This window comes from Mirounga angustirostris, unplaced genomic scaffold (genome assembly GCF_029215605.1).
Source record: "Mirounga angustirostris isolate CCGP_5_RB_7025 unplaced genomic scaffold, mMirAng1.0.hap1 SCAF_8, whole genome shotgun sequence".
In the NCBI taxonomy this organism is placed as follows: Eukaryota; Metazoa; Chordata; class Mammalia; order Carnivora; family Phocidae; genus Mirounga; species Mirounga angustirostris.
In genome coordinates, this window is record NW_026991716.1 from 35,275,583 (window position 1) to 35,297,267 (window position 21,685).

The 21,685-nt window shown below is 41.4% G+C and overlaps 1 protein-coding gene across 1 annotated transcript in view; it reads left to right on the forward strand.

The window, feature by feature from the left end:
* Positions 1 to 21,685, forward strand: part of DNAH8 (dynein axonemal heavy chain 8) — a 396,454-nt gene that overhangs the window by 282,409 nt on the left and 92,360 nt on the right. Inside the window, exons 77-82 of the mRNA XM_064597567.1 lie at positions 2,391 to 2,496; positions 3,793 to 4,045; positions 4,155 to 4,345; positions 10,087 to 10,208; positions 13,980 to 14,098; positions 16,355 to 16,557. Coding sequence (XP_064453637.1) covers positions 2,391 to 2,496; positions 3,793 to 4,045; positions 4,155 to 4,345; positions 10,087 to 10,208; positions 13,980 to 14,098; positions 16,355 to 16,557 — 994 coding nt within the window. The remainder of the gene's footprint in view (positions 1 to 2,390; positions 2,497 to 3,792; positions 4,046 to 4,154; positions 4,346 to 10,086; positions 10,209 to 13,979; positions 14,099 to 16,354; positions 16,558 to 21,685) is intronic.

The following is a 21,685-nucleotide window of genomic DNA, read 5'->3' on the forward strand; positions in this document are numbered from 1 at the left end:
CAATCATGCCACTGGTCTTGGAGTTGGAGAACAAGAGTATGAGCCTGTCTTTGCCAGTAGCTGGCCCTAGGGATCATGTTGGGATGGGATTCAAAGTTAATATTTCTGGGTCCTCAGTTTCCCCAGATGTAAAATAAAGCTGTTGAACTCAGTTTGGCATACTTCAATTTAACACATATTTCTTGGGTTGAGTCCTTTCCCTGCAACACCTCCAGGTAAGTGCTGTCAAGAATGCAAAAGTGAATGGGACAGGTGCCTGCCCTCTAGCTGCACAGAATCCCGTTGGAAGGACATGATTGACACACAGATTCTGATGCAAGCTGTGGCAGGTGTAGAGATGAACACCATGCTGTGGCTTCAGAGCCCCACAAACTGGTTTAAGACTTGCAGAAAGCGGTGGAATTTCTGAAGTGGTTTTTCAAGAAACGTTCTCAGATAGGTAGTTTCCAAACACCTCCTTTTAACATAATTCTAAGTATAGTGTGTGATTCTGTAGAAGACCAGGAAAAAATGCTATAAAAATGCTATTGAAACAACTTCAATTTACATGTAGCAAGAGTATTCTTAGGGGAACCCTCCTACACTGTTGGTGGGAATGCAAGCTGGTGCAGCCACTCTGGAAAACTGTATGGCGGTTCCTCAAAAAGTTGAAAATAGAGCTACCATATGATCCAGCAATTGCACTACTGGGTATTTACCCCAAAGATACAAAAGCAGGGATCCGAAGGGGTCCGTGCACCCCGATGTTTATAGCAGCAATGTCCACAATAGCCAAACTGTGGAAAGAGCCAAGATGTCCATCGACAGATGAATGGATAAAGAAGAGATGGTATATATATACAATGGAATATTATGCAGCCATCAAAAGGAATGAGATCTTGCCATTTGCAATGACGTGGATGGAACTGGAGGGTATTATGTTGAGTGAAATAAGTCAAACAGAGAAAGACATGTATCATATGACCTCACTGATATGAGGAATTCTTAATCGCAGGAAACAAACTGAGTGTTGTTGGAGTGGGGGGTGGGGTGGGAGGAATGGGGTGACTGGGTGATAGACACTGGGGAGGGTATGTGCTCTGGTAAGCGCTGTGAATTGTGCAAGACTGTTGAATCTCAGATCTGTACCTCTAAAACAAATAATGCAATATATGTTAAGAAAAAAAAAAGAAGAAGAAGAAGGTAGCGGGAGGGGAAGAATGAAGCGGGGGAAATCGGAGGGGTAGACGAACCATGAGAGACGATGGACTCTGAAAAACAAACTGAGGGTTCTAGAGGGGAGGGGGGTGGGAGGATGGGTTAGCCTGGTGGTGGGTATTGAGGAGGGCACATTCTGCATGGAGCACTGGGTGTTATGCACAAACAATGAATCATGGAACACTTCATCTAAAACTAATGATGTAATGTATGGGGATTAACATAAGAATAAAAAAAAAAGAGTATTCTTACATCCTTGTTAAATTTCCTTGATTTTGAAAATTACACCATGCTTCTGTAAAAGAATGTCCTGGTTCTTAGGAGATTTGCTAAAGTTTTTAGGGGTAAAGGATCATGACCTCAGCAAATGGTTCACCAATAATAAGAAGAACAATAATGATAATAAATATTATATATATATAGAGAGAGAGAGAGTGATAAAGCAAAATGGTATCTGGTGAATCTGGGCAAAGAAAGCATTTATGAGAGTTAATTGTATCAGTCTTGCAACTTTTCTGAAAGTTTAAAATTTTTTTCAGAATATAATTTGAAAAAGACATTATTTTTGTAGGAATAAATATGCCTTCCAAACATCCAGTTTAGCCCCTCTGGTAGAAGGAGATGTAAATCAATGGAAAATGGATTTGTACTGGCAGCTGGCTCTGTCAGACCAGATACCTGGTGTTCCTACAGGCAGATCCCAGACCAAGAGCTCACATTTGATTTGGGTGGTCTCTTGGTGTTTTGATATTATGTCTCTGCTTCTCCCACTTCTGATTGCCAATAAAGTTAGCATTTCACACAGAGGCAGTGTGGGAACAGAGCCAAGAGAATGGGACACTCTAATTTAAATAAACTTAGAGCCAGGAAGAGAGCGTGGGGAATAATCAGACAAAATTCCTTTAGCAGGGGAATCTCATGCATGCCAGTGTAAGCACTGTGGAAACAATACTAGCGGGCATAATTTCTTTTCTTTTCTTTTTTAAGATTTTATTTATTTATTTGACAGAGAGAGACACAGCAAGAGAGGGAACACAAGCAGGGGGAGTGGGAGAGGGAGAAGCAGGCTTCCCGCAGAGCAGGGAGCCCGATGCAGGGCTTGATCCCAGGACCCTGGGACCATGACCTGAGCCGAAGGCAGACGCCCAATGACAGCCACCCAGGCGCCTCTATTTCTTGTTTCTTAATGACAGGAATTAGAGTCTGAGAGAGTTAAACTTTTGGAGGATGTGACTTCCAACAAGCGGAAGATGAAGGAGCTTGAAGACAACCTTCTCTATAAGTTAAGCGCCACAAAAGGTATTGTGTTGTTAACAAGTAACCGAACGACGGGTCCTGAGTAAAGATTTCTTGGGCCCTCTTTTCAGCACCTCATGATTATAGGTGTTAGAAAACAGTTGAGTTATCAGTGCAAACACAAGCCAGGCAATTTCCATCTAGATGTTTAAAGAAGGACTGCAGAGAATCTGATTTTTGAATTAGCAAACAGAGTCTGAGCATTTGAGAAGAACACAGTTTTCTAGATATAATTGCTCTCTCCTAAGAAAAATAAGGGCTCCCAATAGAGCTAGGTAACTCGTAATAGGCTAATTTGCTTGCCCAGAGGAAACTAATGTGCTCAATCTAATTTTTTTTTTTTTTTTAAGATCGACTCTTTCATTTGGCATTGAAATGCAATGACCACAATGGGTGATGATATGTGTTATCTGTGTCAGAGGCCCTTGAGCACCCAAGGCCCAAACTCACTCTCCACTTGCCTTGACTTCCTACTTAGAAGTCAGGGGTGGGTTCTCCTTAGGGCAGTCAGATCCTCATGCCACACCCTGATTTGGGGATGTAGTCTCTCTAAATAAATAAGAAACATCCTATCCAAAGACACTAAAGTCAACAAACACTGTATTTTTCTGCAGTAGGCAAATTACAGTAGCCTAAATCCTACCATTTATTACAGCCTCATAATGAATGCTTCCCAACAGCACTTTACTCCTTGGATAAACAAAAACCTTAACCTCCCAGGAGTACATGATATGTTATTCTCACACCATTCACCCGCACTGCCTTGATCGTGTCCTCAGGGAAAAGTCCTTTTATCTGCCTTGATTCCACTGCCTGTGTTTGTGAAGTTGTCTGTCCTCTGGTCCAGTGACTTCTCCCAGCCATTTGGATACACCTGGGCATCTTAATATTAGCAAAGATCGCTGAGGGCTCTTCCCCCGATCCAGCCTAGAGTATGCTGAATCAAGGTCTGGTTCCTGAGAGGTGAATTGCAGTTTGCAGTGGTAAACCACTGGGGGGTGGAGGGAGCCAGACTTTGTCTTCAGTATTTGAAGACCAGTCATGTGGGCTGCCTTGGGAATCCCCTTTTGCAGATTTACAGGCAGCATCGGGGATAACCTGTCTGCAGGAATGTTTGGAAGGATTCAGGCATCAGATGACAGTTGGGCCAGAAGCCTCTCAGTGTGTTAATACCCGACCTTCATCCTGCAGGCTTTGAAGAAATAAACGTGAAAATGAACAGGTCAATTTCAGAAGGGCTGCCTCTTTCTTTGTGGCTTCCCCTTCTTGTCTTCTACGGTTTTCCTGTTTGGCTTTTAGGTTCCTTAGTAGATGACGAATCTCTCATCGGTGTTCTCCGAATCACCAAGCAGACAGCAGCTGAAGTAAGTGAAAAGCTGCATGTGGCCGCAGAGACGGAGATCAAAATTAACACAGCTCAGGAAGAGTTCCGGCCTGCGGCCACCCGTGGAAGCATCCTCTACTTTCTCATCACAGAGATGAGTATGGTCAACATCATGTACCAGACCTCACTCGCCCAGTTCCTAAAGTTATTTGACCAGTCCATGGCCAGGTGGGGAGTCCCTCCCCTGCCCCATGCAGAGTCACTTAAAATTTTTGTTTGTATTCCTACTATCTTAGCAATGGCTGTTGAATTCCTTAATTTTTAAAATGTATTGCAGATCCGAGAAGTCTCCGCTACCTCAAAAGAGAATTACAAATATTATTGAGTATCTGACATACGAAGTTTTTATATACTCTGTCAGAGGCCTGTATGAAAACCACAAATTCCTCTTTGTACTCCTCATGACCTTGAAGATTGATCTTCAGAGAGGAACAGTGAAGCACAGAGAGTTTCAGGCTCTCATTAAAGGTGAAGCGTTTGGGATATGGATGTGGTATGTAAAGGAGATTGCTTCTGATATGCTCTTCGACATGCTGGAGACCCATTTTTATGATACAATGGGGGAAATCATGTTCTCGTGAAAGGGAATTTCTTTGGACCTTGTGTTTCTTTTCTGATTCCCATTCGTTTTGCTCTGGTTACTCAAGATGATTTATTTCAGGCCTGTGTTCACTCCATGTTTTCCTTAGTTATATCATTACCTGAAGTTTGGTCATTGTTGCCTGTGGTTAGGAAACCCGAATGCCGAAGGGAAGAAAAATGAGGTGGGTGATGAGCTTTCTATCGCAAGAGAGCAATTCCTTGAGCAAGGGAGTATCATGACTTTTAAGACAGAAAAAGGCACACTTGTATTTCATATTGGAAGTTAATCCTATTCAATGCTCATCTCCATGTTAAAAGTATCATTAAGAAGATAAAAGAGTGGTATTTTCATTCAATTCAGTTAAATAAGTATTTATTGAGCATATACTCTGCAAACCCACCATACTAATGTTGGTGTAGAAGGATCAACCAGACATTGCTTTCAAAGAAAACAGTCTCACAATGGAAATAGAGATGATTTTAAAAATTATTGTAAAACAAGGCAGAATACTCTAAATGTTAGGAGAGAGCTAAAAACAAAGTCTTAATGTCTAAAAGGAAGGAGAGACTTGTGGTTGGTGAATCCAGTAAGAGCTCTTTGGAAAATATACTGTTGCGGGTTAAGCTATGAATTTTTCAGATGATTTGATCCATGGGAAAAATGTTTTAGTGTATCTCTTATGTTTTTTGCTCCTTGTGTAAAGTTTAATAAATCATATTCTGGCTGCCCTCTCCCCCAAAAGAAGAAAGTGGCATTTTAAAAGGACCCTGAAGGATGGGTAGAAGTGAAGGTGACATTCCAGGCTGAAACAGAACAGTACCAGAAAAGGAATGAATGAAGGGGGCATGTCGGTTGTGAGTCTTGATTCCTCGAGGAAGGATTTTCTTGGTCTGGTGAGGGACAAGGAATTGTGTAAGGTGGTGATGTGGTCCCTCAGGAACCTCTTACCATCTTTTAGGAAGATGACTCTGGCAGACATGCATAGAATTATAGCAAAGAGGTTCAAGGGAGTTTATTATAATCTTCCCAGCCACAGGTAAAAGGTCAACCTTAGGTAAAAACAATGGGAATATAAAGAAGAAGTCATGGAAGTAAAATGGCAACAGACCAGATACAAGGGCCAAGAAAAGGGTCAGAAATGAGTTGAAGATTTCTGGTCTAGTTGGTTGAAAGTGGAACGAGTTTGAGAATTGTCAGGGTGAGGGGGATAGTGAATGTGATTTGGGGACCTAGTTTCAGTCAGAATAGGCCAGGTTTCTTGGCCATAAAAACAATCCCAAACTTTCAATGGCTTGAAACAATAGGGGTATATTCTCATTTATTCTCTCTCCAACATGCCTGGTTATGGTCATGGTCACCCAGGAATTGCTTCTAAAATTACTACGGCAGAGGAATGGGGTAAGACAAATCATGTGCCAGTTTTTAAAAGTTACCCGCAAGTGACACATGTCACTTAAATGCTCATCTTTCATTAGGCAAAGCAAGACACACAGCCACCACTAACTTCAGAGAGAGCAGGGACATGTGCTTCTCCCATGTGCATGGAAGAGGGGGAAATCGAATGTTTCTGAACAGCTCTGGTGACCATATACACATGTTGAATTTGAGATATCCAGCAGACAGTTAGAAAGGGTAGGCCAGACAGTTTAGAAGAAGTCAGACAGCTGCAAAGAGAGGGCATAGAAATAACCACCAAAGCCATGGGAATGAAAGAGATCATGTAGGAAGAAAACATAGAGTATTTCTAAATTCATACGACAGGGGGATAGAACACGATACTCAATACACTTTTCTCCACAACATCCTATTTATAATAAACAGGCAGTAAACTAACTTATTACTCTATCATCTTCTTTCTCTACTTTAGTGAATTTCTTCCTTGGCTTCAGGTTAGATGACTGCTGTAGAAACTTTGCAAACAATTTTGCAGAATGGCTAAAATTTCTTGATTTTTCATGTCTTGTAGTTCAAAGGAAACTGGAGCATGTCATAAAGTTGATAGTTTTTCTCAGGTCCAATGCACCTGGAGAAGTTGATGTCTTAAAGTGTAGCATAAGGCAGCATGGTACAGTAAACTGTGGGCTGGACTAAGGAGCAGGGACAGGGGCCAGGCTCTGCCACTGACCAGCTGTGTGAGCTCAGAGACCATCACCCACTCCCTCCATGTACAAGGGGCTGCGGGGCCCAGAGGGGAAGTGATAAGTACCACCAGGGAGAGGCGGGCAGGCTGTGCAGAGGGTCTGAGCATACAGGTTTCGGCCTCTGTGACATTTAAATAAAGTGAGCCCAATTTCACCAAACCGGAAAGCTCCTTTGACTCCTTACAGTCACCTTAAAGCCCTCACTTAGACTTGGGGCCACATCCTCAGTGTCTGGGGCACTGGGCCATGGGGAGGAGGGACACCGAAGCCTGTGGGAATCTAGGCAGAAGCAGGAGCAAAATGGGCCTCAGATGTAGGAAGGCCTTCTAACTGTGGCATACAAGTGGGATGGGAGGTATACTTTGGATTTTTCCTGATCCATGAGCCAGCTTTTCTTCCTGAGTCCCATCTGCCAACATGGCCCCTGAGAAGGAGACAGCTATGATTTAGAAAGAAGGAGGAAACCTGGCACTATGGGCCACAATGGGTCATGGGAAGGACAAGAGAATCGGAGGTAGATGGAGGTCATGTACGAAGATCCTTGTCTCTTCCCAGTCTCGTGAGGCTGAACCTTGGGTGGGTACAGAAAGATGCTTGAGAAACATCCAGATGGGAGGTGCTCCTGCATTCTGCCTGGCACCAGATCCCGCATGCAGCCCCTGGCAGCATTGATGGAGGGGAGCAGCTAGAGGGCTAAGGCTGACGTTTGGCAAGCAGGAGTGTGGGCGTGGACATGTTGAGAGGGCTGGTGCGCAGCAGAGGGCTGGGTTCAAACCAAGAAGCTGCAGGCCCCAGGGAACTTTATTCCTGGACACTAAGGACCAGTCTCTGTGGACAGCAGCCCAACACCCCTGTAGGTCAGACAGGATTCGTCACAGCGCCAAGGATGAAGTACAGGGATCCCAGCCTGTGGCAGAGATTGGAGGGCAGCATGTGGATCTGAGGCATCCTCCCCATTACAACGCAATGCCATCCCACTCGCCTGTCCCCTCGCCCACCTGAAGGATGAAGCCCTTACCTGAAGGAGACTGGATTCTTTGAGAGAAGGGATGTAAATCAGAGGAGACTGAGAAACATAGTGAGGAGGGAATTTGTGAGGAGAATGGGAGTGGTCACAGAAAAAGCACAAAGGCTGTGCACCTGGGTTGTGGTGAGGGGCACGTCTGTAACCCCACCTCATAAAGCTGGAGTGTCAGGGAGAGTCGGATTGCACAGGAGAGCTGGTGAGAAGAGTTTGGATTTAATTCAGTTGGCGATAGGAAGCCATCGAATGTTTTATGAGCAGGGAAGTAGCATGAACAGAGCAGTGCTTTAAAAAGATTAATTTGGGATTGTATGATAGGTTGTCAACAGAAGTACAATCAGCTCAGCAGTGAAAGAGGTTTTGTTTTGTTTTGTTTTTTGAAAAACAAAAACCAAAATAAAATTGGTTTATTGTATGGTTTGTATTTGTTCTGAACTGGCTTACTTTTTAACCAGATTATTTTTATAAAAAATGATTTATGATTTTGTTTTCAGTGTTTTTTTACAAAGTTAACAAATATAGCCCTTAGATCTTTGATATTTTTTTTATCATTTTTAACTCAGTACTTAAGAGGGAAAGAAGAAAGACTTATTTATCATAGCAGAAATATTTGATCTCCTAGGAATGACTGTCCCTTTGTGTCAATTCCTACTTGTTTTCTGCAGTATTTGGAAGGTGCCTTTGACTTTCTTCTTCAACTGAGAATGTCAGAACACTTTGAAAAATGAAATAGATACCAGGGACAATCCTGTGTTATAGAGTAATTGATAGAACTATTTTCCCTGCCTGGTTATTTTAGAAAGATATCATCTTTCTTTTGTCATCAACCAGGGACAAAAAGACACATTAGGGGGTCTGCTCTTGCCTTCCAGATTGGATTGGACCTGAGCCTTCCAAAACAGAGAATTCATGTCAAAAGAACAGCTAATGATTACGTAGCTCTCACTATGGGCTAAGACTGTTCTGAGCTTCCTACATACATGAATTTATTGAATCTTCACAACTAATCTGGTAGAGTCTGTTATTACACCCATTTGACAGAAGAGGAAGTGGAGAAAAATAAGTTCTTTGTGTTTAGGCAGCTAGCAAGTGGTAGAGCGAGAATATCGTGGGGAGGAGAGTGGGCCGTGATTGTTCTGGGTTCGTGGAGGGGCACCAGGATCTTTCAAAACAAGGTGGCTTTAATGTCTTCTCCTGATGTCTTTGAGACTTACAGTCACATGAAAACATTTCTTTTGGAAAGAACCCAGAAGAAAATGCATTTGTCTCTAAGTTAGAGAAGCAGCGTCCCTTGAGTCTACAGATGATACTCTCCAGCGGTGGCTTCTCCTTCAGTAAACTCGGTACTGGCAGAAACGGTGTGAGAGGATGGCTTTCTCTTCCCTGCCAAGGTAGCAAAGGGCGGGGTGTCAAGAGGAAGTTTTACCTGTTCTAAAGGTGTGGTGGCGCTCAGAGCTGAGGACCCAGAGGTGGCGCTAGGGGATTTACAAGAATACTTCAGCTCATTCACCTTCTCAGAAAGGTGCCAGAGGGAGAGCAACCCCTGCTGCAGTCCGCTCTACCCCCTCTTTTGCCCAAGGGTTGATATGTGAAGTGGTGGCATTTGATGAGTTCTTCAGGAGGATTATAGGATTTAGAAGTGCAGAATCACTGTTTTGCACACATCTGAATTAAACAACAGCTGATAAAACGTTACTGAAGACATGCAATAGAGGAATTTTGAAGCTGTACATATAATTATGTGTCTCGGTGGAAGATTGTCCCATTGGGTATGCTCATTTGATTTGTGATTTGCTTCAAAATGTGATCCAACGCTGTAATTCACGCTCTCCTCTACAGTCCGTAAGAGCAGAGGCCTTGTGTGGTTTTCTCTGCTTTATCCCCAGTGCCTGGAATATGCTGATAATGCAGAGGGTGCTCAATAAATATTTGTTGAATAAATAAGTGAATAAATGATCTGAACACGAGTTACTCCCTTAAAAACCCACAGAGTATTATATCTCTCCCACCCTCCATCTATCCATCTTTTTGACCTGGTGAAAAAGAGTATTGAGTATCAAATTTCTGGAGGAGTGAGGGCTAAGACATGATTTTTAAAATTACACATGAAAAGGTCAAGCTATTCATTGATATCAAAATTGTAAGTTTCATGAAATTGATTGTTTAAAAAAAAAAAAACGGTAAAAATGCAAACAACTGCAACCACCTGAGAAAAATTCTGTGCAGGGAGAAATGACAAGGAGCTGCTACCTGTATTTTATAAGATGGTATAAATCAGAAAATAAAACACTAAGACTTGAAGGAAATGGACCTAAAAAAGATAGCCACATTTTCTGTCATGATTATTTTCCAATTTTCCCATTTTCTCTGTAATATGGTTACCTCGCTTCTGTTATTTGGAAAATAAATGTCTAAAAATGAGGCACAGGCTGACCTGATTCCCACCAATGCCTTTCCCCAGGGGGAGCAGCTCTGGATCTGAAAGCCTGCCCTCCCAAGCCATTTCGCTGGATCCTGGATATGACCTGGCTGAATCTTGTAGAGCTGAGTAAACTTCCACAGTTTGCAGAAATTATGAACCAGGTAACGAGGGCTGGAGAAAAAAGTCCAGATCTGTAAACCCAAACATACCTGGGCCATTTTAATTGGGGCCTCCTGGTGATAATTCCTTCACCCAAAAGGCTCAATGCAATAGTGTCGCTTTAGGGCACTAAGCTCTCTGTGGGCAATTTTGGATGAAGAGTATCAGAAGGAGCCTTGTCATAGGTGCAGGTGACTGCCTTTTCCTTCTGTGTGGTGCACGTGGGTCATTTATAAGCCTGCTTAACTCAAGCTGTCAGAATCAGAACCGGTGGGTGGACCCTTTTATTGTAGACTATTTTATTGTAGACTATGTTTTTACATTTTTACTGCTGCTTCTGATTAAATAAATTGTGCAGATTTGAATTTGAGGCAAATTAAGAGGCTGGGGTCCTTTCAAAAAAGCAGTCATTTTCCTGGTGAAAATCTAAAAGGGTGAAGGATAATGGTGAAACAGGTCCTGATTCACCCGTTGCTTTTCTTATTTGAAAATGTAAATGTGTTATTGGGGATTAGTTGTTGATTCATTTCTCACTGGACAACAATTGTGCAACTCAGCATAAAGATAATTGTTCATTTCTGAGGTGTGTTGGTGATAGCCGCCTGTCACTGATGCAGGCCTGTGGTTTCCCAGCGTCAGATGCCGAAAATCAGCTTTTTGGGGGTTGCTGGTGATGGACAACTGGGGCAATGGGTCGACTACAAGTTGGCAGAGACCGCACTTTGTCGTCACATGATTCCCTCCCCTCCACACACACCTACCCCCTGCCCAGCATACACTAGGTGTGCCCGTTCAGCAGCATTTCTGAAACATTTCGGAGATTTTTTTTTTAGAAGATTTTATTTATTTATTTGAGAGAGAGAGAATGAGAGAGAGAGCATGAGAAGGGGGAGGGTCAGAGGGAGAAGCAGACTCCCCGCTGAGCAGGGAGCCCGATGCGGGACTCGATCCTGGGACTCCAGGATCATGACCTGAGTGGAAAGCAGTCACTTAACCAGCTGAGCCACCCAGGCGCCCCCATTACAGAGATGCTTTACGTATTCAGCCATGGCTGGGTCGGAGTCCCTGGCTCCCGTCTGTGGTGGATGGTAAGCTTTGTTCTGTATGAGTCCTCCAAGCCCAGACAAATACTTTGGGAAGAAATAAGGTGGTCTGCATCTGGCAGGAGACTGGTAAGGGAGACCTCAGAGTGCCACTGGGAAAATCACTCAACACTTTGTGCCTTCTGCTGATGGGTTGTATTGATACTGGGCTAGGCATTATCATTTGCCTCTGTTAATCAGAATTTAATTACCTGCGGGCTAGAATCTGGTAGCTGCTACTGCTTAACAACAGGATAAGTACTTTGCAACAACTATAAGGGAAGTATTATTGGCCCCACTTTATAGATGAGAAAACGGGAGATTCAAAGAGGTTAAGTACTTGCCCCAGGCTGCACAGCCACTAAGCTGTAATCTGACTTTCGGCTCTATCCCTGACATTAGGAGTTACTTATCTCCAACTCGCCCTGGGATGGACCAGAAGTGAGGGGGAGTGGTCATTCTCAGGAAAGTTGCAGAAGTTCCTGGGACCGGCCATCAGGTGGCCATCGGTTTGGCGTCTCTGGGAAAAAAGGGCAGAAGGAGAAGGGGATCCGTCCCCAGCTGAAAGGGTGGGTGTCAGGAACTGAAACAAGAGTAGCCTCCAACAGCAGCTGGCCTGCTTTGACATCTCAGGCTGAACTGTTCAGCCCCTGGAAGTGGTGTTGCGAACAGGGCCAGGAAAAGGAGTGGGAAGTGGAGGTAAGCAGCAAGGGGCTGGAGGAGATCCCATTGCCCCTGGCAGATGCGACTTGCCCCGGAGGCTCTATTGAGTAGAGTCAAAATGAGCAGATGTAAGGCCAGGAAGCTGGAAACCAACACCTTCTTACTTCCTGTGCATCCTGTCTAGCCTCGGGGCCAGAGGAGGCCCGCAGGGGACCCTGTGGGTAATGCACAGGTGCCGGAGCAGTGGGGGGATGGGCTCCAAGTGTGGCAGGCGGATTCTTTGGGAGTGGTCAAGGTCAGTGTGGGGGAGCCACTGCAGGAGAAAGAGGACAGTTGTGAAACATTTCAGAAATGCTCCTCCTTCTCTTGGTGCCCTAGGGGGACAAAACTGTAACTGAGGTCCAGAGCAATGGTTTCACTCTTCATTTGCACCCAGCCTGGATCCTCTATGATGAATTGTTTGCATGGTGTGGACTTTGGGGCAGTTATTTAACCTCCCAGGGCCTCTGTGAAAAACGAGGATAATGCAGGTAAAAGTACAATCCTCGGGTCTGGCCCATAGGACCTGCTCCATTCGCATTTGCTCTTCACCTTTAATGCTGACCACGGCTTTGAAAACATGCTTACAAAACACTGTCTCAATAATCCAGCCTGCCTGTTGCTGAGGGGCAGCATCGGACTCAACCAATCTTTTGTTTTTGTAATTAGTTTTGTCATGACTGGGGCTTCAGGGAGTGCCTTTTAATGCGTCTGAAAACTGGCGTTTCTTTCCATGCTTCTGAGAGAACAGGTATTCGAGACTAGCTCTTGGAGAGACTTCTTTTCTTCTTCTTCTTCTTTTTTTTTTAATATTATGTTAGTGACCATAGAGTACATCGTTAGTTTTTGATATAGTGTTCCATGATTCATTGTTTGCATATAACACCCAGTGCTCCATGCAGTATGTGCCCTCCTTAATACCCATCACCGGGCTAACCCATCCCCCGAACCCCCCTCCCCTCTAGAACCCTCAATTTGTTTCCCAGAGTCCATAGTCTCTCATGGTTCGTCTCCCACTCTGATTTCCCCCTCTTCAGTTTTCCCTTCCTTCTAATGTCCTCCATGCTATTCCTTATGTTCCACATATGAGTGGAACCATATGATAATTGTCTTCCTCTGCTTGACTTATTTCACTTAACATAATCCCCTCCAGATCCATCCATGTTGATGCAAATGGTAGGTATTCATCCTTTCTGATGGCCGAGTAATATTCCATTGCACTGCTGGGTATTTACCCCAAAGATACAGATGTAGTGAAAAGAAGGGCCATATGCACCCCAACGTTCATAGCAGCAATGTCTGCAATAGCCAAACTGTGGAAGGGGCTGAGATGCCCTTCAACAGATGAATGGATAAAGATGTGGTTCATATATACAATAGAGACTTCTTTTATTCTTAGGTTTAGGGTCTGAAGGCAGGGAATCGCTAAGAAAATAAAAGTTTAGATTTTTGTCATCTATCACTATTTTAAGTAAAGGTCAACATTTAGAGATTTGGTTATCAGAATGGTCTATATCAGTGGTTTTCAACCAAGAGAGCATTTGACAATGTCTGGAGACATTTTTCATTGTCATGAGTTGGTGACAGGGGTGCTACCGGCATCTAGTAAGTAGAGGCCAGAGATGCTGCTAACAATCCTACAGTGCACAGGACTGCTCCCCCCAAATCACCTGGTCCAAATTGCCAATCATATTGGCAGGTTGTAAACGCCTGGTCTGTGTTTTTTCCTGCCTGCTCATTTGGTGTAATTGATACACAGTCTTAATTTCAGTGAATAATATAGAAAAACAATGGAAAAGCTGAAAGGGAATAGTAACATCCACGTTCTTTAAGTCACTGATTCTGGAGGAAAAAAAAGTCAACTGTGTGGTTATGTTTGAAAAACTGTTTGCCTATAAAGAATGACCCCCTAAGGTTACTCAGAATTCTCTCCAGTATATTCCAATTGCATATAGTCCTATGGCTTGCTAATTGGCTTATTTATTTTAGATATCTCGTAATGAGAAGGGATGGAAAAGCTGGTTTGATAAAGATGCTCCAGAGGAAGAAATTATCCCTGATGGATATAATGATTCACTGGATACTTGCCGCAAACTTTTACTTATCAGGTGAGAATAGGTATTATCAGACCTAGAAACATCACTCATCATATTGTCAAATTACAGATCTTACCTCTGTGAGTTTACTTCACTGTGTCCCAGTGGTTATTATAAATGTGTGTGCTTCCAAATTGCCGTTTGGGATGGCAATTCCTTAGTTCCTTGACAAGCAAATAAAATGGCGATGGTGGCAGGGAATGTATTAATGGTAATGCTTTGAGCAAAAAACATGAAAAATATGCCTTTGATATTCCCTTTGTTCATCATTTACCATTGAGTGAATCATTTATTGTTGAATTTACTTCTTAAAAAAAAAATTAGACCTCACAGGGTTGCCAGGCAATTAGTCTATAAGCTAAAATTCAATTTTACCTGAGAAAAAAGCCAAGAACTGCCTCTTGAAATGTATAAATGCTGTCTTGGCTATTAAAAGTAGAAGAAAATTTTGAAATTGATGTTAAGGAAGAAAATTCTTCCTTTTCTTTTCTTTTCCTTCTCACTTTTCATGTTTTCTAAATATCCAGGAGCTCAGAGAAGGCTTCTATATTGGAAGGTAGAGGTGTGTGTGTGTGTGTGTGTGTGTGTGTGTGTGTGTGTGTGTGATTGATGGGCAAGGCAGGAGGGTGGAATGCGGGAGTAGATGGGACCACAAAAAGAACAACAAAAAGATGTAGGATGATTTTGGAGTAGTTTGTCTTCCTAATATTATACACCTGAGCTTGTATGTCTTAGAACAAGTTGTTTCCTGGATGTTGTCCACTCTTTGAGGGTCATCAGAGTGGTCAGCAGTGGTGACCTCATGATGTACAGAATATGAAAGGGCTACTTGTTTTTTTTAAGATTTATTTATTTCAGAGAGAGAGAGAGAGAGAGAGCATGAGCAGGAGGGGCAGAGGGAGAGAGAATCTCAAGCAGACTCCATGCCAAGCACGGAGCCTAACATGGGGTTCTACCTCACAACCTGAGATCATGACCTGAGCCGAAACCAAGAGTCAGAGACTTAACTGACTGAGTCACTCCAGGGCTACTTGTTTTCATTGGAATAGATGTGTCTATCTTTTATCTATTGTTTAGAAGTTGAACCCATGTCAAACAAATAATATAATCTACTAGCGAATAAGAATCCATAGAGCTTGTCTGTGATCTAAAATATCAAATACCAAATGATATTTATTTGATCTGTTACTGTGTATAGAACCTACCCTACAGTGTGGGCTACACAGTTGGTATGAATACGTGCTTGCTGATCAACCTCCTTTTGACAACTTTGACACTTTAATTCTCCCCCTGAAGACTGCAGAGCTTCCGAGTGGGCAGCAGGTTGGCCCCCATCATGTTCAGGAGCTGGTAGAGGACACCTCCCCTTGTGTCCTGCTGAGTCCCCACACCTAAAGTGGGGCCTGATGTGTCGTTGGCACATGATAAATATTTGTCAAAGTGTGCTCCTGTGGATTGGTCTGAATGAGGAATTGCTTACCTGAAGGTGATAGCTTCAGCGACTGGAGATAATCAGTGATGTGATTTTTAAAAAATATTTATTTATGTTTAGAGAGAGAGAGCATGTGCATGGGAGCCAGGTGGGGGAGGGGCAGAGGGAGAGGGAGAGGGAGAGAGAGATTCTCAATGCAGGGCTTGACCTCACAATCCTGAGATCATGACCTGAGCCGAAATCAAGAGTCAGACACTTAACCAACTGAGCTACCCAGGCACCCCATCATTGATGTGATTTAAAAAAATAACTAATTAGGGCACCTGGGTGGCTCAGTTGGTTAAGCAACTGCCTTCGGCTCAGGTCATGATCCCGGAGTCCCGGGATCAAGTCCCGCATCGGGCTCCCTGCTTGGCAGGGAGTCTGCTTCTCCCTCTGACCCTCTTCCCTCTCATGCTCTCTGTCTCTCATTCTCTCTCTCGCAAATAAATAAAATCTTAAAAAAAAAAAAAACTAATTAAAGCTTCAAAGTAATTGGTCTTTCTGAAAATGAGATGATTGGATCAGCTGGCTTCTAAGTTTCCTTCCGGACTAGCAACAGACTCTGTTGTTACCGGTTCTCCCCTATTTCTTGCCAGTGCCTCATACCAAAACCACATGATTAAATTTATATTCATCCAGGGATGGAAAACCTTCCCATCCTTTCACAGACCTGCAAAAGGGAGGATTACCTTTTTGTCCTTTGCTAATTAAATATGTTCTGTACATGCTTAGAATTAAATAGAATAAAAAATGAACACACTGAATTTTTCCCTCTAACTTGTATTCATTTCTAGGTCTTGGTGTCCAGACCGTACTGTTTTTCAAGCAAGAAAGTATATTGCAGATTCTTTGGAGGAGAAGTACACAGAACCAGTTATCTTAAATCTGGAGAAAACTTGGGAAGAAAGTGATACACGGACACCTTTGATATGTTTCCTGTCCATGGGATCTGATCCCACAATTCAAATTGATGCATTGGCCAAGAAACTGAAGCTGGGTATGATCAGAAATCTATGCAATTTAGCAAAGCTTCCATATTTTTGTCTCAAACCTTGCCTTTCATAATTTCATAACTGAATCTTAGAAGTATATCTACAAAACTGAGTTAGAAAAAATATTAAACTCTTTCCCCCTTTTTAAATCTCCTAGAGTGTGGGTATGATACAGATACCTTTGTGCAGAGAAGAACACACTTGTTATTTTTTTATTTTTTTTTTTTTTTTAAGTTGTGAGCAGAGGAACATAGCAAATGGATAGCAGACTAGCAAGAATGAACATACAGGCGTATTGCCATGTCCATATAAAATTGCAGAAAAGTCTATTTGGTCACAAATTAAAAAACTATAACCACTGTGACACACAGTAATTAGGGACTTATTCATTCTTTTTTTTAATGCAACTTTTTTTAAAATTTAAATTCAATTAGCTAACATAGAGTACCTCATTAGTTTTTGATATAGTGTTCGATAGATTCATTAGTTGCATATAACACCCAGTGCTCATTACATCACGTGCCCCTTTTAATGTCCATCACCCAGGTACTCTATCCCCCACCTACCTGCCCTTTGGCAACCCCTCAGTTTGTTTCCCAGAGTCAAGAGTCTCTCATGGTTTGTCTCCATCTCTGATTTCTTCCCATTCAGCTTTCCCTCCCTTCCCCTATGATCCTCTGTGCTATTTCTTATATTCCCCGTATGAGTGAAACCATATGATAATTGTCTTCCTCTGATTGACTTATTTCACTTAGCATAATCCCCTCCAGTTCTATCTATGTTGATGTAAATGGTAGGTATTCATCCTTTCTGATGGCTGAGTAATATTCCACTGAGGGATTTATTCATTCAATAACCCTGTAGTACAGGCAGCAAGCTAGATTCAAGAAGTACAGAGATGACTACAACATAGCTGGGAAAGACAGACATGTAAGCATGTAATTGTGACTATGCTGTAGGAGTTACCCAGACACCAGACTACAAGATTCAGAGCTACTCAGACTGCAAGGGGTGCAGAGGAAAGCATCACAGTGATGATATTTTGAGTAGGATCTAAAAAATAGATAAAATTTCACCAGGTGGGATGGTAGACGGTAGAAGGAAAGTTGCCCCAGGGGGAGGAGGCAGGGCAAGGAGTTAGAAACACATAAGTGGTGAGAGCAGTTACTGAGTCAAGGATCTGTATGATGCAGAGCACATCTTGGTAAGAGTGAGCCACCCTTTTATAGGATGGCTGTTTGTAGGAGGGCTGTTTATCTGCTCTTCATACTCTGGACATCAGAATGTGTTTGGAATTGCCATTTGGTATCTTTCAGATTCAGATCTCTATAACTATACCTTATTGGGTTAATTCATTTATGGCTTTATGAAGATTATTAAAGTGATTGATTATGAATAACTAAACCTACACTATGAAATAAAACTTACATTGAGTTCATTATTATGTTAATATGACATGATATAAAATCAATTCATTCCTCTCCGAGTATTCACCATGTGTCCTGCACAAAGAAATTACTGTAAACCATTAGCTTAGGGTAGCATTGTCTATGTTCATTCCCTCTTCCCTCATCTTGACTTTGCTCTATTGTCACCACATCCTTCTATGTTCTGTATGGATCCGTGTTTGAATGGTCACTTTCTTCAGTCTAAACACTGATACCTAATATAAAGAGCTCCCAGGTTCTAATAGCAACTGTTCCTGATTAAGTCTCATTAACCACCTTTAATGTAGGCTGTCTTGCTCTGCTATTTACGGCAACACGCCAGTCATTTTCATTGGTCTGAGAGTGATGCCTCTCTTGCAGCCCTGTAGTTTACAAATCTCCCTCAGATGTATTCCTCTATGGAGTTTTGTCCCATTGCTTTCTCCAGCTGCCCCACTTCTCTCTGCTTATGGGTTTCTTTTTCCTGTCTTACTATGAGCCAATCTCCATGTGACAGAACTCTTGGTCTCTGGTGGCTCATGAGCTTCACTGCTTACATGTTCAGTAAGTTCAGCACTCTCAGGGAAAGTCCCCTTACTCTCTTGGTCTGAAGTCCAAATATCAAGGGAAGAAATTCATTGGTTTTGCTTTGGTCATGTGCTCCTTCCTGGACCAATTAATGAACTGCTGTTGCAGAGATGGGTTCATAGCAGGAACCCAATGTGTGGAGTTAGAGGGGGGTCATTTCTTAGGAGGAGATATTCTTCCTAGAAGATGGGTGTATTTCCAACTAGAATTCCAATGTCAGATGTTACCTGAAAATAGTGCTATTGTCTAGGACAAGAGCTTAAGAATAGAATTAAGAAATTCAAGGTCTCCATGGGGAGAAATTATAACCATGACATTAAATGAATACATAAGGCTGGAGTTGTGCTATTACCTTTAGTGTTACTACATGTTATCATACTATTTGCTTGGCAATTTGGTGATTTTCATTTCTTGTCATGACTTTAGTTTTTCCAACAATTGTTCAAGTTTCTATTGGTTATTTTATTAGGATGCTAAAACAGAGTAGATCTGATCCTGAAGGACCCAACGAATTTTATAAAGAACTCTTTGCTGAATAATTCTTAAGAATGCTAGACATTCTCATGCTCTTCACTGCTTTGGATTAAAAAAAAAATCCCTAAAATAGCTGTGAAAATGAAACTATTATATAGACAGAATAACATATTAATCTGGTCTCTACCACAAATATTTTATTGGGTAATTGGATAATAGATAATCATAGAATGCTCAAGGTAAATAGGCTGGAAATCTTGCTGGGTCTGAAGATCAGGTCAGACAGCTAGTTGGGGGCAGGTCTTAGGGGGGACAAATAAGGTCAGGCCTTATCTCAGGGCCTCCAAATCCCACTACAGTGGTGTGCTCTTTCATTCCCTCTCACTACCTTCACTGGATGAATTAACCAGTCACCAGACAGCCAATTGAGGGATGGGCCCAAGTCAAATATATTTTTGTAAGAAAATAAAAACTTATCACTATGGATATTATCAGGTGCCTGTCAGACTCTGCAGTGAGAGATTTGGAGCAGATAAATTCTGCCCAGAAGCACTGGGTGCCTGGTCAAGAGGGAGAAGAGACAGATGGCTTTAGAATGAGAACCCTACCAGAGCCTGGATAAGGGAGAAAGGGGGTCCCAGAGGAAGGAGGGGTTTGAAAATAGAATCCAAACACAAATGAAAGGGAACAAGTAAAATACAAACCCACAAATATACAGAAGAAGGAATGAGAAAATGGGTATAAAAACATATACAGATGAAAAAATTTAAGTAAGAGAGTAGTATATAGTTATGGTAATAACCTTTAAAATATCATTAAAATTGACAAGTTTGTAAAAAAAATACAAATTTACAAAATGTTTTCAGAAAAGATAGAAAAACCTGAACACACCAATAATCAAGATGAGAAAAATTAGAAGTTTTTAAATTATGACATCAGCAAAGGCCCTGGGCTTGGATGATATTTTTAGTAAATCCTTTAAAAATTTCATGTTTTATTCCATTTCAGGACAAGGAGAAAGAGGATATATTTTCCTCTTTATTTTAAGACAATAGCATTATCAATATAAACAGACAAGATAGTAACTTCATAAAAGAAAGAAAACTACAGATTGATCCTACTTATCAATATAAATGTAAGGATCTTGACTAAAATGCAAGCAAGAAGAAATCATTATAACATTAAAAAAATAACATGCATAAAAAGTAATAATTTGCCTTGACCAAGTAGAAATGCATAGATGAATATAAGAAGATATAGAGTTAAGAAATCTCATCACAACAATACGTAAAATGCTTTTCCTTAGACTATCATATTATTACCTTGATAAATGCTAAAAAGGCATTATATAAAATTTCAGCATTTGTATTTGACTCATAAGAAGTTGAAACAGAAGAATATTTTAATATAGTAGTGAATATGAACTTCAGAGATCAACATTTTACTTACTGGTAACCAACTAGACACATTAAAGTCAGAAATAAGATAAAGATGTCTGCTATCACCACTATTATTTGGCATTGTTGTGGAAGATGTAGCTAATATATTGTAAGAACCATAAATAAAAGATATAAGTACTGGAAAGAAGGGACAAAAATCATCATTACTCTCAGGCAATGTAATTGTGTAACTAAAAGCAAATGAATCAACTGAAAAACTTAGATTTAACGGGACAGTTTGGTAAGGTGGCTGGTCACAAAATAAATATATAAAAAATTAATGGAGCATTCTTGTAAAATAAAATGTTAAGATCCCATTCACCATAGCAATAAAAATAAAACTGAGAAATGATTTTTTAAAATACCTATTAGAAGAAAACTATAAAACTTTCTTAGAGGCATAAAAGTAGGATAGAAATAATGGAGAGTTAAACCACATTCCCAGTGTAAAGATTCAATATTGTAAAGATGTCAATAGTCTCTAAATTAATCTATAAATTGAATGCAAGTCTAGTTGAAATTCCAACTATATTTTCTGTTCTGATTGGATAGTAGGGGGATCTTAGATCATCTAGAACAAGAAATGGACAAGAATAACCAAGAAAGCTTTGAAAAGGAAAAAGAATAATGGGGAGCAAGCACCACCAGATTTGTAAACCTTTATCAAATGGCAATAATTTAGTCAGTGTGCAACTGGCTCAGAGTAGATAAACAGATCAATCAAGCAAAATGAAAGGCCTCAAATTAGGCTCTACTATCTATAATAGCTGAGTCTATGATAAGATTCACATTTCAAATCAATGGAGGAAAAATGGATTAGTCAATAAACATTATTAGGATAGCTGGTTAACTTTAGGAAAAAGTAAGAATTTTATCTCACTTTAAACTCCAAAGTAAAGTCTAGATTAATTAAGCTATAAAAGAAAAAAAAAGAATATATTGATACTATTGGGGTAGCTAAGATTTTTTTTTTTTAAAGATTTTATTTATTCATGATAGATAGATAGAGAGAGAGAGAGAAACAGAGGGAGAAGTAGGCTCCCAAGGAGCAGGGAGCCTGATGAGGAACTCGATCCCAGGACCCTGGGATCATGACCTGAGCCGAAGGCAGACGCTTAACCATCTGAGCCACCCAGGTGCCCAGCTAAGATTTTCTTAATCATAATACCAGACTCCAAAACCAAGGCAGGTAGTTTGACTGGATG